The 17,894-nt window shown below is 39.9% G+C and overlaps 1 protein-coding gene across 2 annotated transcripts in view; it reads right to left on the reverse strand.

The window, feature by feature from the left end:
• Positions 1 to 1,154: 1,154 nt before the first annotated feature.
• The window catches only part of sf3b3 (splicing factor 3b, subunit 3), a 39,806-nt gene continuing 23,066 nt past the window's right edge, over positions 1,155 to 17,894 (reverse strand). For both annotated transcript variants that reach the window (XM_023282326.3, XM_023282327.3), the window contains exons 22-27: positions 15,473 to 15,598; positions 11,778 to 11,990; positions 11,266 to 11,364; positions 5,137 to 5,280; positions 2,578 to 2,682; positions 1,155 to 2,465 (exon numbers count right to left, since the gene is read on the reverse strand). In XM_023282326.3, the coding sequence (XP_023138094.1) occupies positions 2,325 to 2,465; positions 2,578 to 2,682; positions 5,137 to 5,280; positions 11,266 to 11,364; positions 11,778 to 11,990; positions 15,473 to 15,598 (828 nt within the window). In that variant the 3' untranslated portion in view covers positions 1,155 to 2,324. The remainder of the gene's footprint in view (positions 2,466 to 2,577; positions 2,683 to 5,136; positions 5,281 to 11,265; positions 11,365 to 11,777; positions 11,991 to 15,472; positions 15,599 to 17,894) is intronic.

The raw sequence follows: 17,894 nt of genomic DNA on the forward strand, positions 1-17,894 counted from the left end.
CCTGATAAGTCTAAATATAACAAACTTTGAACTCCAGCACTTTTAAATTAACCAAATAACTTAACGTAGTGGTCCCCATACACCAGGCCGCACAGAGAGGATAAAAATGGTTTATTTCATATTTTATTTCTGGCAGAGTCTGCAGGGTGTTTTATTTTGAAAAATGAATAGATCGTCTTCCCATCGCTTCCATCGGTGCTTGTTTCCCGCACTTGATGTTAAATGAAGCCGTCAAGCTGCCAACATTGACAAAACGGACAAACGGATTTGGATGAAATCTTCAGGGAAGATCAAAAATGACACAAGGACCAATTGATTAGATTTTGGCAGTGATGCAGCTTATAGTCTGGATCTACAGATTTGTTAAAGATTTCTGTATCATTGTGAGACAGTGGGATGGCATCACTGTAACTATGGCAACAAGTGAACACTACATCAGCTGCCTGCTGACGTCACATGATTACGATCTTACTACAAATCCACCATTGTGGACAGGAATGATACAAGGAACAATTGATTAAATTGTGGGGGTGTTTCCGAGTCCCATCAATTCCCGCTGCCCGCTACATATTTAGGTGACGCGATTCGATATCCCTACATAACATACACATGCAGATCACGCCTGTGCTCAACGCAAGGTCATATTTTATTAAAGATTTCATCAGTCGGAAACGATACAAAGACTGAGCAGCCTTGGCGGAGTACTGCACTTTCCGAGTGCTTTTCTTGTTACATGTGCAATGACCAGTCTGTAAAAATTATCTTGCTTGAATCCGGTCCGTGCTGCAAAAAAGCCTGGAGACCGCTGACTTAATGGATTTTCTTTGTGATTTGAATCGCAGCTTAACATGAGATTCACTCAACTGCTGCAGCTAAAACATCCCACATCTGTCCAGTTCAGCACTTTTACACTGTGAAGTCTGCACTCAAGACTGAAAAACGCAGAAACTCCGCTGATCGCTGCTCAGTAATGACATTATTCTGCCCGCGAGGTCAAAATCACACTCGTCAGATTAAAATACTTACATATTTAACTAACAATGTTCACTTCTGGGCCTCTAACGTGTGAATGATTGAGACAAATGCATTCAGAGATGCTTCGGCTGAGCGGCGGCTCTGAACACACACTGTGGCAGAAAAATGACACACAAACATTGTTTTATAAAGTACAAAAACAACTTTATTTACAAAAACAGACCACTGCCCCTGTCCCGCAAACCCCGAAATTCAGTGACTACCGTGGAATGCTATGCCTGTGGCTGAGGTTGGGAATTTACTGGACTGACAAGAACAACACCCAGTGCAAACCTGCAGTATTTTTCCACCCACTTATTTAGTCTGCGTGTACCCATTTGTCTAATGCCACAGTATGGCAACACTTCTTGAACCGAGGCCCGGAGCTTGGACTCAGTTTAGAGGTCAGCTTCTGTTTGGCTGAGAGGAAACGATATGAGCTCTGAAACACAGGTAGGGTTCGGGGCTGTGTCTCATAACAGATGGTTCTAATTAACAGAAATTAAAACAGTCACACCATACAAAGACAATTTTGCTGAGATCAAAGTCAGAAGAAACACAAAATGAAATAATTCCTCTTTCTAAATACAGACACAAATGTATGGTCAGGCTGACATGCCTCATCTGTCCAGACAGCATGAAATCCATCTCCTCGCTTGGTGTACATCAGGGAATAACTACTACTCGGGGAAACCTAGAAAAGTCTTGAAATAAAATGTATTCAAAAAGGCAGAAGATTTCGGTTCAGTATGTGAATTTGCACAGATGACAAAGCAAAAACCTGCTCATGAATTCTTTTCACACGGCCATACGTGTGAAAAAAAACCCGCTGCAACACTGTCTAGTAATTTTCACAGAGCTGAGACTCGTCATGTTTCCGTGTAACCGTGTCTTCGTGCATGTGTGGTTTCTGCTGACAAACAGCACAGGAGAGGTGTTAAACTCTGACACCGCCTTCTGAGTAATTGCTTCATTCGGTGAACACGAATGTGCAGCGTTTCTGCCAATAGAGCTGCGTGGGCAAACGCTCGCACTTCTCATTGCAGGTAATTGCGGCATTGAGAAAGAGGTGACTGTAATTTGCGTCATAGATGTAGCCGATGTAGGACAGTTACCAGACAGTGTGGCTTCTGTTGTGTTTCCATGTACTGCAGTGTGTGTCTGCTCGCTGTCAACCACATGAAGACGTCGGTCTGAATCCTTAACGGGGAGAAACGGTTACACAGCACGATCTGTGTCCCAGTTTTACATGTGTTCCTGGAATGAATGTGTTGCTGTGTGAAGGTGTGTGTGTGTGTGTGTGTGTGTGATTAGAAAGCGTAGCGAGTGCGAATGTCCTCCAGTTTCTTGGAGACTTCGGGTGGCGTTCTGTCCAGCTCCTCTGCAACGCTTTTCTGCTTGTGAGGATCCATGCTGTTGAACTGCTCGCACAGATCTCCATCAATCACATTCTGGAGAAAAGAACAAAACTGACTGTTTGTTTCCATTGTGCACATTAATACACATAGTGAATGATATGAGACAGATCAGATTGAACCACAGACGTGGTAAAATGTTACCAACCTTGACTGGGAAGTAGTAGGATCTAAAGCTGAGGTGGTCTCGGCCACAGAGTGGAGGAAACTCGGAGCGCATGTGCATCTCTAAATGCTGGAAGAAGTCATGATCCTAGAGGGAAAAAAGAGAGAAAAGGGGGAATGTTAAAAAAAGAAAACAAAAGCTATTACAGACACATTACAATGAAATGCATCAGGGCTGCACAGTGGCTTGGTGAGTTAGAAGATCCTGGGTTCGTGTCCCTGCCTGGGCCTGGGATCTTTCTGCATGGAGTTTGCATGTTCTCCCTGTGGATGCCCAGTTTTCTCCAGGTTCTCTGACTTCCTCCCACAGTCCAAAAACATGCTGAAATTAATTGGTGATTTTAAATTGTAGCCGTGAGTGTGATTGCTTGTCTCTATTGGCGCTTTTCCACTAGAACCTACTCTGCTCAACTCTACTCAGTTTGTGAGGTTTTCCATTAGGACGTAGTACCTGGTACCAGGTACTATTTTAGTACCTACTCGGCCGGGGTTCCAAGCGAGCCGAGCCGAGCCGATAATGTGACGTCTACAGAGTGCAGGCCACTGATTGGACAGGGAGTGACGACACATGAGAGTGACTCCTTCACGAACACCGGTGAGTGTTTGGTGACTTCAAGAAATGTTTACATTACTTGTCCTATTGATGGAAAGCTCACTTTAAACAAGTATATTTTGAAAGTAATGCTGTTTCCTGTATGCAGACAATAAGCTAGCTAGTTAGCCATCGATGCTAACTCCGTGGCCGGGCCGCCGTGCTGTGATGACTCCACCCATGATGAGGTGGTACTTAATTGTAATGGAAAACGACCTAAACCGAGTCGAGTAGAGCCGAGCCGAGTAGGTGCTAATGGAAAAGCGCTATATGTGATAGACTGGTGACCTGTCCAGGGTGTCTCCTGCCTTTACCATAAGTCAGCTGGGATAGACTGCAGCCCCCCTGCAACCCTATGAGGATTAAGCAGTGTAGATAATGGATGGAAAGATGAAATGTATCTTCCAGTGGACAGAGAACATGTCTTTTGAGGAACATATAGTAATGCTTTGTTGTCATCCAGCATGTTATAGGTGTGGACGGATGAGCACTATACATAAGAGGTGCAATCAAAAAGTTCTAGGACTGTTCTGGGAGCGTGATGACCGACTTTCATGAATCAGGAGGTCACTTAACTCCACGATATCAGCTACAGGGGTGTTTTTTTTTTGTGTGTGACCACTGACAGGTGAACTTTTGTGTTGTCTCCATTGGTCAAAAACTGGTGCAGAGGAAACATCCCATTTTGTGTCCATCAGAAGTCTGGATGATCCAACTTTCCTGTCAAGTTGATGAGAGGTGGGACTGCCAGTGTTGCCGACTTGGCGATTTTCTTGCAAAATCTGACGATTTTTTTGTGAAAAGCGACTAGCGACAAATCTAGCAACTGTTTCTGGTGTTATGGGACCTCTGACATGAAAGCCGGTATCATTCTACAGTTAACGTCCCAAAGCACTCACATGCGGTCACAGTAACCTCGCAGCACTCAGATTAGAGGAGAGCACAGACTGTAGAATATATAATCACATATATTATATATTATACAGTCTATGGAGGAGACCCATACCACTCCACATCCAGACAGCAAATGATTTGCGCGAGCTTATAGCTGCTGCTGATCCCGTCCTGGCTTACAGAGCAGGATGTAAATGTTTCTTCACTGTCACACTAAAATAAATCAATGCATTTGACTCAAAACCCTCTAGTTCTAAACATATTTTGGGTGTTTTTTACTCACTTTTGTCTCTCACACAACATCATTTCTTTCTCCTACAACGTCCAACACAATTACATGCAAATTGACAATTATGCAAATGAGGCAATGACGTCATTTAGCGACTTCTAGCAACTTTTAGGATGGCCAATAGCGACTTTCCCTACTGAGGAGTTGGCAAGACTGGGGTCTGCAGCTACTACCAACAGAAGAAACAGCGGTTTTTACAGCAAACAAGTCTGCAGCTTCCAAAATTGTCAAGGCGCATTAGGCTAGAACACCAGGAGCACGCTAGTTGTTTCCTTCAACACTCATGTGGTTGTGCACCAGCAATTACACTTTTAAGGCAGAGCTGTATCGCTACCACAACACAATCATCATTCCCTGCTCAACCTAGTTGCTAGATTTGGCTCGCTGCGACTCCTTTCTAGTCCCTGAAATGAAACTCAAAGTGAAGGATTGTCATTTTGACATAGTTTATGCTCTATTGGTGTTTTTAAAAATGTCCCCTTATAGACTGTGTGTAATGTTAGAGAATGCCTTTTCACATTATACTCAGAGATTGTCCTTAACTTTTCATTGCATTGTTGCTTTGCACTGCAGTATATTCACATTAAAGCTTCTAACAGGTTCAGGCCATTCAGTGCCGCTACAGATGGTACCAGACATGTTTACATTGTGATACTTCCAGGGAGCGTTACAGCTGTTGCAGAAGCGATGGCAATAAGGTGCAGTTGATGATTTGTAAAGGCAGTCTCTGAGCTTTTCAATCCAAACTTAGAGGGTTTGTGTTTTACCTCATGTGAAGTGAACGGGACCAGAATGCCGATGCCTCCAGACAGCGTGGTGTAGACCAGAGACTCAGAGCCTCCAGGGATCAGAGTGGTTTTCTGGAGCGATAACACGGTCTCTCCTACGTGGTAGTTCACGATTACCTCAGCCTGGACAGACAGAGCAGAGGGAAAACAAAGGTAATGTGTTTTTGTTGTCACATACAGCTTTCACCTGTCTGCTGTGAATCAAACAGGAAATTGCACGGAACTCGGCGAGGCGTGAGAAATCAAATCATAGCGAAATGTATCAAATGTGTCACCTGAAGCCATTTTATGTCCCAACTCAAAAAAGCATCATCCGTCCTGACAGCTGCACATACGTATGAAGCACATTAAGAGTGGCGTCTGTGCCAAGGTCAGAGAGAAGACACACTGTCATCCTGTGCTTAGAGGAAATTGGTCCAGATGGCTTAATCCAATAATCATCAAAAAACTACTGCACCGAAAATTAGAGGTAATAATTGGGATGTACCTTGTACACAAAGGCGGCATTCGGCAGCAATAAAACCTCACTACCAGGCTGATCAAAGCACATGTGGGACATACATGACACTGACGCCATGGAAGCCAGAAAGTATAGGCAGAGTTAAAATAAACTCTGTGCTTCAGACACTAGAGAGCCAGACATGCACAGGACAGTTTCCCTCTGATGAGAAACAACAGCAGCTCTGTGCGACGCCGACCACAAAGTCTCCCGAGAGGGGAAACATGAATCCTTCGTGAGATTTAATAGAAACCTTTAAAGAATTGAGAAAAGACTGTACATCAGGGGAGTCAAACATGCGGCTCGCGGACCAAAACTGGCCCTTCAGAGGGTCCAATCTGGCCTGCAGGACGATTTTGTAAAGTGTAAAAATTACAGAGAAGACATTAACTGCAAATTGTAAATTTGAACAACTAAATTAAAAATAATTTCTAGACCATGACAAGTTGTTTTGATCAAAAGGTAAAATACTATATTACTCATTGCTCTTTTGTCATCATGTGTCTCGTTTTTGTCATATTTTGTCGGGTTTTTTTGTCTTGTTTTTTGTCTGACTTCTGCCACGTCTGTGTAATTTTGTGTTTCCTTTTTGTCTCGCTTGTGCTTGTCTTATTTTTTTGTCATTTTGTGTTTTGCTTTATTCATGCTTTGAGCATTGTTTTTGTCGTTTTGTGTTTTTTTATCTCGTTTTTCCTTTGGTTTGTCATTTAATTTCTCGCTTATGTCATTTTTTGACATTTGTCCATTTTTTGTCGCTTTGTAACTTTTTAGTCTCACTGTTTTGTTTCATGTTGTTTGTCTTATTTTTTGACGTTTTGTCTTAGTTTTGTTGTTTTCTTTGACTTGTCGTTTGTCATGTTTTTTCATTTTGTTTACTTTTTCTCGTTTGTTGTCTATTTTTTGTCATTTTCTTTCTCGCTTTTGTAATTTTTTGTCTTGTCATTTATGTGATTTTTTTGTCGCTTTGTAACTTTTTTGTCACATTTTTTGTTTTGTTTTGTGTCGTTTATCTCATTTTTTGTAATTGTTTCTTGCATTCGTCGTTTTGTATGTCGTTTTTGAAATTTTGTCTTGTTTTTGTTTTTTGTCCTTGTCTGACTTTCGTCGTTTTGATCATGAAGTAAAATACGATATCGTTCAGTTCCAGATAGCTGTGACTAAATGTTTTGTCAACACTCTTTGATCTGTAAGTTGTAATGTGTAAATGATAAACTGAGGCATAATGTTGTTGAAATTGAAATTTTTTAAAGAAATTTCAGATTGTACATAATGTTTTGTAAAAAGATAATTCCTTAAATGTGAACATTTTTGCACTAAAACAAAGGAAACATTTGGAGTTGTGGATATTTATAGGTTATTATGCTCTGATTTAACTGGTCCAGCCCACTAGAGATCAAATTGGGCTGAATGTGGCCCCTGAACTAGAATGAGTTTGACATCCCTGCTGCAGATGATGAACCTTTGCACTTACTGTCTTCCCAACTTAACACAAGATCAGCAGTCTACAGCGAGGCTAGCGGTTCTGTACAGTGGTGCTTTGGGCTACATGCTGTTTAGTGGCTTGGGGTTAGCAAAGGTTTACCTAGGTTGGTGTCAGGAAAATTCTTCAGTGGAGTCCTGACTTCTCCAAATTAACACTCAGTCGTCTCTCAAGTCAAAGCAGAGTTGTCCTTGCAGCAAGGAATCACATGAACAGAACACAATCTGGACAAGTGACTGGCAAAGGTGGAATATAGCATAGTTTTTATACAAGCACAGAAGCACGAGTTACACCTCTTGGCATGTGTTGTCTCTGGTTTGCTGCAGGAGGGCGGTTAGGGCTGGTTTCTTATCCTGCAAACTCCTGTGCGAGCAGCTTGTCCTTGTTCCCTCTTTTAGCACACATCACACAGTATTACAATGAATAAGAACATTCTATTATCAAATACAATCATTTTCATAACATTAAGCATCAAAATTTTGCCTGTTAGCATGTTTTCTACTTCTTAAAAACACTAAACACAGCTGAGGTTACAGGATGCATCTTTAGCGTTGCCGGGATTTTTACCACAAACATCCAAAAGTTTTAGAGTTTTACTTAAACCCACACATGTGAACCTTCCTGGGGCCCATCAGACACGACAGCATTCATCCTCCAAAGACCAGAAATGCTTCTACAAAAGTTGCTGCCAAAACATCCAGGACTTGTGAATATATTTCAGCGTGAGTTAAAGTGGATGGCCAAGGAAACACGTTTCATTTATTCTATAGAAAACTTTAACAGGAGCTTGTGATCAGATGACTCGTCTTTTCAATCACACCTTTAATCTGCTGTCCTTTGAAGTAATTTGAAAAGTGCTTATAAGTAATTTGCGTTGTTATTAACTCTGGTCTGAACTGTCTCTACTTTTATCTGCACTTTTAAAAAAATTAATTTCCTTCTATTTTATTGTACATTTATCTCATGCATTTCAAATTTTCATTTTTTTAAGCTATATTAATCAATTAGCTTACATTTCTCTATAAATGTATGTACATTTTATTCAACTTGTCAGTGCTGTTTTTGATGAAATCAGTTTTTTATCATTTTTTTAAAACCTTTGCCTGTAAAGCACTTTAAATAACCTCTGTGCATGATAAGGTGCTACAGAAATAAACTTGTTTGCTTGCTAACTGACAGGCAAGACATATGAAGCAAATGCAAAATGCATTACTTCCAATTTTCAATTAATAACTAAAAAAGCAGATTAAAAGGTTTGTGGCAAAACTCTTAATTTTTTGCACTTCCATCAGAAAAACCCCTGCGTTTTTCACAATAAAACAAGCACCGAAGATCTTTGATCTCACTTTGGCTACGACTTGCTCACAAGCTGCTGTGTTTGATTCAAACTCAGTGGAAGTGTCACATTCGACCAATAAAGATCAAGTAGCTCAACTCACGAGATGTTTTTGTTTCCTAAGTGTTGAGCAGTTAAGGGAAAGAGGTCAACACAGGTTAATGTAGGACTTCCTCGGCGCTAGTCAAACCTTTGCACACGGCACACACTTGATGATTATCTACGTAGTTCAGGGAAAGTTGAAGAAATCAACACTACTGGGATTGTAACTGCTGTCTCGTATGACGCAGGAAGTGCCATATTTTACTAGTTTTTGTGTCAGTGAAAGACGTAAATTTCAAAATAAGTGTGTTGAATGTGAGTGTGAGCCTAAACATTCACTCCTGTCTTCAGACAACCAGCAATAAACCTAAAACAGAAGCTGAACTCCTGAAGTTCTTTTAATATAGTTAAAACTGAAAAAATGTTTCTTTACATTCATGTGCATTCTGGCGTGGTTCACATAAACTTTTAACCTTAACTGTACATTTAAATGTACATTTATTTTTTTTTTTGGTTTTCTATGTTAATACGCCTCGGCAACACAAGTGCGTGTCTGTGTTTGACGTTTGTGGTTAAAACAGTCGATCCTTTCATTTTGCTCGAAGGACAGCTGTCTCCCTGTGTCCAAATAAAAGTGGAATGTATGTAATTTAATCTAAGACAGACAGCATTTAGCCGAGACATGTATGTAGATAATTAGGTTCAACAGGTCAATTGCGATCACACACACAACATTTTGGATGAGGACAAGTTCAGGCGTCCACACCCGCATCTATAAATAGACACAGTACATTTCCAAACTCCAGCAAATCAGAGGCAGAAATAGCAGACAAACACTGTGTCACAAAGGCAACTGGGACCAGCTCACAATGTCAAAATTGGAGGGACTTTCCCAGTCTATGTGCTACCTAAACAGTTTTTGACCAGGATTTAAAATATGGGATGAGTGATGTTGTGTGTGTGTGTGTGTGTGTGTGTGTGTGTGTGTGCTTCTCCTAAGTGTGCGACTTGTGCTGCATTTGTGAGTAGGTTAAACTTGTGGTTGATGGTGGTGTGTCTGCGGAGGTCAGAGCAGTGGAGGAAGCAGATCAGGGCATCGAGCCAGACTCCAGCACCGACCGGACATTTCAGCTGCAGCACGAGTCGGCCCAAGTCATTCAACAGAAAAGGCAATGCTTTTTTTCCCTTTAAAATGAATTCCAAAAACACTTGGCAGGAGTTATAAACAGAATGCTCTTTAAAAAAAAAAATCACCACAATGGCATCATTTATCAGAGCAAGAACAGTCAGATTTTCAACTTTCTTATGGCCCTTAAACTAATCATGTTATGTGCAGCTCTGTTGGGGAAATTACCCAATTTTGAGCTAAAATTCGTTCATTTTATCAGAATCATTTTATTGCAATATCATCGGATTTTTCCTAGTAGTCTCACGAACTGTATTATCATTGTTGAAGTGCAATATTTCTAGTGCAATACATCTGTTTACTCTTACTTTCAGTTCACTTTCTGTTAATCTGTTTCTTGTTATTAGTCTACGGTTTACATTTTGTATTTGTGTTATTCTATTCATTTATTTTATTTTTTAGGCACTATTCCTTGGTGTCCACTTAGATACTTTACACACTAGACACATCACACACTTGGACATTTTGTGCTTTGTATTCTTTTTGATTTCTAGTTGACTACTAATCTAACTGCGTACATTTCACTAACCTTTGTTCATTGTATTGTACTCTGGCAAAACAATTTCCTCCGGGATGAATAAAGTCAATCTTATCTTATCTTGTAGATGTCAGATTTGAAAATTTGCCGTTTGCATCAGATTTAGTTAAAAAAATAAATACATTTTTCAATTCTTAGCTCCTCAACGTAACTAATAAGCCACAGATGACCCAGCTGCGACCAACAGGTGCGTGAGAAAAATTCAGAGACTAATCGACTGAGCTGCAGACTGTGTTTACACAGAGCAGACAGGAGACGAGTGTGGAAACAAATTAAAACTGTAAGTAAAATATTTGTAGTATGCAGAGCCATCGTTGGTTGCAGGTTGATTCTGTTTTGGGGGATTTTTTGCAAGATAAATAATCAAAAGATATTCAATGTTTTGTTCTTTTTAAATTTGTTTTTATGATGTATAGTGATATAACTTTGTTACACTACAGAAGACAGTTCTCTCTACTACTAGCTATGGTTACACTGTTTCCATAGAGGTGCAGAACGTAATATTGCAGTGAAAAATGAATGTGATGGAAAGTGTGGCAGGAGCAAAAAACAGGTGAGAAACACTGGGTTCAGAGTTAAAACTGTCACTCTTTTTTACACATAAAAGCTGACAGGCTGCTTAGCCTCTTAAAGATCTACTGACAAAATTTAAATTATGTAAAAAAGACAATATTAGCCTTGTCTGACGTGTTACCAGCTTCTTCATCATGATTAGGCAGACAGATGAACATCTTTACAATGTTTATGTTTGTATTAAATGAACACCTACATTTCTAACTCCTAAACTATTTGAGAAAGACTTTTTTCTATTAAATTGGCAACACAAGCCAGAACCTAGACAATGCATGTGAAGTCTGACTTGTTCTGTCAGACTAAAGCCATGTATTTATGTTAGTGTATGCATCAGTGTCTAACAGAGCTGACAAAACCAGCCAAAACTTTAACAAATGTATTAAATGTGACAGTGGCCTGCTTCCAGAAACCTGTATGAGAAGGATGGATTGGTGAATACTGACGGTGCTTTTACCTTCTGTGATGCTCCATTAAGCAGGCCTCGGTCCCATAAAGCTTTGTTCCCTGTGGGGTCCTCATCCACATCATCACTGGTGTTCGGAGGAAGACGCACCTAGGGAAATCAAACAGACCATGAAGGGAACTTATTTCTTCTTATCTTGTGGATCCCAAAGGGCTCCAGATGTTTGAGCGTCCTCATGAGAGTACGTCACACAAAAGATTGGGGCTTAAACGACACCTAGAGAGACTCGATTATGGAAGAACATCAATGCAATTATTGGCATCAAAGCTTTTTAATAACTGCAAACAGCTTCACTGTGTTTGATATGATTGTAGAATGGAAAAGGAAGGAAAATAGCAACGTGTAAAGAGAAAAAACAGGCAAATTACTGAAATAGTCCATAGCTGCAGCTCTATTAAGGGTAGACTTTCTGTTTTGACTGGAGGTGATAACTTTAGACAGCAGCTTATTAAACAAGTACATGTTTGATAAACAGTCCAAACACTCCTCGTCTCTGCACTTACGATGCTGATGTTTCCAAACTTGTCAGCAGAGGCCATGGTGTCGTAGTCGAGCAGACAGGCTGTCGTCACCCAGCGGGGATACGTGTCATCGGCGAAGATGATGAGCTGGTTCTCGTTACGTCGGTATCGAACCCAGAACAGACTCTCCTGGACGTCAGACACGATCACACGCTGGCCAATGGTGTAGATGCCAGACACCAGGTTGGGAACATGCTGGAGAAGAAGAGGAAGGAGATTTAAAACAAACTACTTATGTGGGGAATCTCTTTTTTCACAAGGGAAACATGATGTGATTCAGGATTCCACTGAGATCATTTCTGCAAACAAAACTTTTACCAGGGCAGCAGAGTGTGCACCAAATGTACAATGATAGGGCGGGTAGTTACTCTGTTAGCCGCTGTAGTTAAAAAATGGTACCTTTTCTGATAATTTAGCGTCCATATCTGATGAGGTGTCACACAGATGAAAATAAAGAGTGCCAATGCAGGAAGGAGGATACCAAATGAGCTAGTGAGGAAGAAAAACCACTACATTCAATCACATTAGCTAATGTAGTGCAAAGACTGCAGAATTAAACAAATATTATCTATCCATCCATTATTGATATACCGCTTAATCCCCAATTAGGGTCGCGGGGGGGGGCTGGAGTCTATCCCAGCTGACTTAGGGTGAAGGCAAGGGACACAGTAGACAGTGGACAGTGTGCTGCATGCAAAACTGCCAGCTGGGGGTGTCACATGCTGAGAACTGTGTTGTGTTTCCAAGTATTCGTCGAGCAAATTAGACGAAAACTTTTGAAAAGAAAAAGCAAAGCAGTCTTCCTTCCATTTTCTGCTTTGGAGCAAATAAACTGAGCTGCTCAGTGTCATCAGAGGGCTGTAATAAAACAGATTAGAGGAGGCTGGAAACAAAACTGCTTGCTTTCAAGCTGCTAAAAAACGCCGAAGAAGAAAGTAACAAAATTTTGGCTACAAATCTACAAGGGAGGTCTTCATGAATGGGTCTTAATTAGAAAAGCTGTAATTATTCTTATGTATCGCTGGTTTTGTTCATGATTAATACCGTCTGGAGACAAAGACAACAGAAAAAGCAGAATCAGTCGGTCAGTAATGTGAGTTGAATGTGAGTCAGAACTTATTTGGAAAAAGTCTTCCCAAAAACATTCCTTCAAGTGAGCATATTTTGTCATAGATAGATAGATACTTTATTAATCCTGAAGGAAATTCATTTCTGTAAACTTCAGAACTTTTCTTTGCCAAATATTTGCTGTTACTAATGATCATTTCTCATATGACAATTCAATATGGGAAAAAAATTGGCATGAAAACACAGCTACTGACAATGGGGCAAATACTCTGAAGGTAAAACTGTGCAGCTCTTCTATAGTAAATTCTAGCTTAAAGTGCTTCAGAATTCAATTACCTAATCTACAAAGGAGTAATTGGAAAAGCCGCAGACTGTATTAGTGCTGATTTTGAAAATTCGACTAATTACGACCGTCGCTGTTGTGCACTCTCAGATAAAAACTTCTTTGTCTTGAAAGGAAGAAAAAAGCCACAGTGTAAACAAAGTGAAGTTACAAACAATTAAAGGCTTACTTGGTTTCTAAAGGGTAAAGTTAATATCCTTTACTTAACTAATTTAAATGCTAAAAATAACCACTTATCTGTACTCCAGTTTCTCTTACCAGATTAAGTCATTAAGGGAAATGTGGTTAATACAGGTACATTTGAAATCAAGAAAGCCTATTATCTGACCATAATGACCCGTAACAGGCTTCTAAGTCCGTGTAATTAATTACAAATGTCCCTGCAGCCACAGTACCACTGTGACAGCAGTAAACTCTCGACCGCAGCTCAAAATGCCATGTTCAGGAGTAGTCGTGCTGCTACAGACCACGAAAGTGTGGTTATTTGAGAAACGTGTGTAGCTTTTATCGAATCAGGCCTCACACATGACATGAGATAAAGACGGCCTTTTTGGTCCATAATTATCTGGCTATTTCCGTCTGACATCGCAAAGATGTAAAATGAACAGATTTGAACTGCAGATTTTAATATTTCTGATTGTATTTCATGCATTTGTAAGTTCATGATTGTTTGTGTGGCAGCTGTGGTGTCATCTTTAAAGGTTTACTATGTAAAAGGATGTGAACGCTGTCCCTGGCCAATCAGCTGGTCATGGGTCAGGTCAAAGTTAGGGTCTCGCTGTTGATGGTACTCAAATTGTGTCTCTCAGGTTTAATCTTTCAAACGCCACAGTCGTATTTCACCTCTTTAAAGAGCATCTAGCATAAGTTGCGTGTTATTGTGACAAGGCAAACAGTGTTCAAAAGACCAAACCAGGACACTGGTGAGGACAGAGCTGAATGTAGTTAAGTGCAACTAGAAAATAGATAAAAACCTCAAATTTGAGATTCAATAGTGTCTAGACCAGGGATGTCAAACATATGGCCTGCAGGCCGACTTTGCAAAGTGTAAAAACAACAGGAGAAAATGAATACTTACTAAGTGAAAATTAATAGTTACCATGGAAGTATTTAAAGACATAGAACATTGTGCAACATGATGTCAGTCAGCAGTTTCAGAACAAAAGTTTGGTTTGGTGGAACCCTATTGTTATAAACTGAGGCATATTTTGGAAATTGCACTTATTGTCCTTAAAAATTTGGTGCTGTTTATAATGTTTAGTAAGAAAGATAGTTCATTAAATGTGAACATTTTGCACTGAAACAAAAAGAAAAAAATTGGAGTTGTCATTATTTATAGGCTATTGTGCTGTGATTTTACTGGTTTGGCCCACTTAAGATCAATTTGGGCTGTACATGACAACTGAACTAAAATAGGTTTGACATCCCTGGTCTAGAGCATTAAATGTGTTCAATAAAACTGCTAGGGCTGTACCCAAATATCTGAATATTCGGTCCCGACGGTGGTATCCGGATACTATAGGACATTGCTATAGGAACCGATCCTAATATTCACACACACACCAACCCCTCAACTGAAAAATGTCTTTTAGTCAGTATAACAATAATGCCATAAATCACTTAAAAAAAGAAGACAAAAAAGTCAAATTTCTTTGATTATTCGACTGAAAAAAACAGAATCAATAAGTACAACATTTTTCCAAGTGCCCACAGGTGTTACCAATAATGGAAAACAAAGTGTCTCTTCATATTCTAGATATTTAAACTTACATTTTTAATTTCTCTCCATTCATGTCGTCTGTCTGCTCTGTGTAAACAGAGGCTGAATTTTTATCAGCTGAGTGTTTGTCACATCAGGGTCCGTCATGGCATTACAGCTGTGCCAGTGAGTGCAGAAATATTGTTTATTTATTTATTTTTTTTAACAGAAATTGGCTATGGTTTATTTTGGTGAGTTGTAAAGTGAGACGTGGAATAATGCGATTTTGATGAAACATCAATATTTCGAGCTTGGATTTGGGTAATTTTTTAGACGAAACCCACAAGTTCAACGACGTTGCGAAGTTTCAAATCCATCGATTCTTTGTTGTTTTTTTTTTACAGTTTCTAACTCTGATAAATGCTGTAGTTTTGCCTTTCAGAGGTTCAGTCTATGTCTGGAAAACTGGCTGAAAGTGACTGTCCAACGTTTCTATCAACAGCTCACACAACATAAAGACCTACATTAGACAGACTAGACGTCTGTGTATTAAGGTCCTTTCCTTACCTTGTTCTCACACTTGCGTAGCAGCTTCTTTTTGCCCAAGTCATAGATTCTCAGCAGTTTTCCAACTCCGACCAGGACTCGTCCCTGGAACGGTGCAATGGCCAAAGGCACATCCTCTACTGGGGTCTGGCAATTAGAAAACAACAACACTTTCAAGGAGAATTCAGGTTTAGACAGAGTCAGTTTGTTCAAAGCAGAGACGGCTCGCATTTCTTCAGAAGTGGAAGAGCTTCTTTTTGAAGAGGGGTCCAGTGTCTTACTAAGCACAGCTTTAGACCTAATCTCTAAATTCCCTCAGATCATGACATGGATCTGATAAGATATGAAGAGGATCAAGATGTTCCAATGCTCTTTGGAGTTAATGGTTTTTAGATGTAAATGTTTTTGTTCTTCTGTTTACTCCCCTACATGGTGCACAAGGCCTTTTGTTTTATGTAAACAGGTAAAATCCATTAAACATCTCTAAAATGCCCAAATTATTTATACCCATGCCAATTTGACTTAAAAGTGAGTTCTTTTTTGACAAATATGTTTCTTGTGGCTGGAAAAGGCAAACATTTGGCAAAAGATGGCAAGACACTGTATCAGAGAAGTTAAGGATAAAATTCAACTGTTTTTGTTTGTTTTGCCGTATACACCATTTCTAAAATTATTCACACAGTTTTCTCAGCAATCAGCGCAAACCCTTTACTTGGCACCACAGCAATCAAAAAGTTCTGATACTTGTTAAAAAGCTTCCTGCATGTCTCCACTGAGGTTTTGTTCCTCTCCATTTTTGAGAAGATCTCCTGGTCTTTGAGGCTGGAAGGTTTCTTTGCATCACTCTGTTCCTAAGTTCCCTCTACAGATTCTTGTCTGTCCTCTCCAACATGTTGATACTGCTCTGTTGACCATTCCTCGGCCACATTGGCTGTATGTTTCAATCTTGTCGGAAGGTTCAAAGCTGTCCAAGGACACATTTTTCTTCAGACTGCCTGATGTTTTCATGCAGGAACCTAAATTTGTCCTTTCATAATGTCATTTACTTTGACAAGGTTGTCTGAGCCACTGGTAGAAAAAAGTCCCTGAAACATCACATTCCCAGCACCATGTTCGACTGTTAGGATAGCGTTCTTAGGGTTCATTGCTTCTCTTTTTTCTTGCCAAAGGAAAACCACATCCATCTGTTGAAACAACTCCAATTTCATCTAATCTGATCACAGCATTGATGGCCAAAAGCTTTGTTCTTTGTCCATGTGAGCTTCTGCAAAGGGTAGCGCGAGATTCTCGGTGCATGTCTTGGAGTAGAGATGAGTCCTGTTTGGTCAGTATCCATGGAGACCAGGTTTGCCTATTGTCTGATGATGCATCTGATGGAGATGTTGGTAACAATATTGCTCCAAATTCATCAAGACGGCCATTTTGATGATTACTTGATTCTTCAAGGCCTCTCGCACCAATATTCTTGCCAGTACAGGGGCCACTGTCGGCATCCTATACCACACCCTTGGTGGAACACTCTTGTACTTTTTGCACTGTGGCCACTGGCACTTGGTATGCATATGGCTTTCAGGTCTTCGTCCGTCTCATGAGCAGCCACGACTCTCACTCAGTGATGGACCATAATAGCAAGCTCACTAAGCTCTTTGGTTTGAGTCATGACTTGCAACTGACTACTTTAAAGCAGCACAGAACTGCATCAGCTGCTCCCAATACATAGAGTTTTAGAATGCTTAAAAATGGTAGAAATAACCAGGAAAATTGGGAATGGTATAGAAGATGACTGACTGCAAGACGTATTGATCAAACAGAAATTCACCATAAATATAAATATGGCATGAGTAAGTTTGAGCTTAACTGTATGTTCCTTCTTAATACAACAGTCCTTCATAAGGCAGCTGTTCAGGATAATATAATAACTTCGGCAAATCCTGTAATAGGAAACTGGGTTAGTAACCTTTAAATCAGATTACTTGGAGGATTCCTCTCCTATGTTTCAGAAATGTGAATGAATAAGCCAAACATAAAACTGCTACTTTGAATTCCGTCTTTTGTTGCTGCATCCATTAAAAGATAATTATCATGGCCTGATAATTCCCACAGATGTCAGCAGTTTACATTTAACGAATGATGCGGTTAAACATTTAAAAATCCGTGCAACTAAAACTCATTATTTGTTGAAGCTATGTTGATTAATTCTATTTCTCAAACAAGATTATAATGGTCACATGAACTAAAACACAACTTATAAATCCCCATTTATTCCATTTTCCGTGTGACGGAATCACTAGCAGTGTGAAGTCCTGTACAGAAAAGGCTTTTAATTCAGTACCCTGTTGCTTTTTCAATGGTCTTCAACAAGACTGTCACTGCTTTCATGCATGTGAATGGTTAATTGCCTTGTTGCAATAAATCTTGCCAATCAGCTGTAACCCAGAAAGGA

Source organism: Amphiprion ocellaris, chromosome 3 (genome assembly GCF_022539595.1).
Source record: "Amphiprion ocellaris isolate individual 3 ecotype Okinawa chromosome 3, ASM2253959v1, whole genome shotgun sequence".
NCBI lineage: Eukaryota > Metazoa > Chordata > Actinopteri > Pomacentridae > Amphiprion > Amphiprion ocellaris.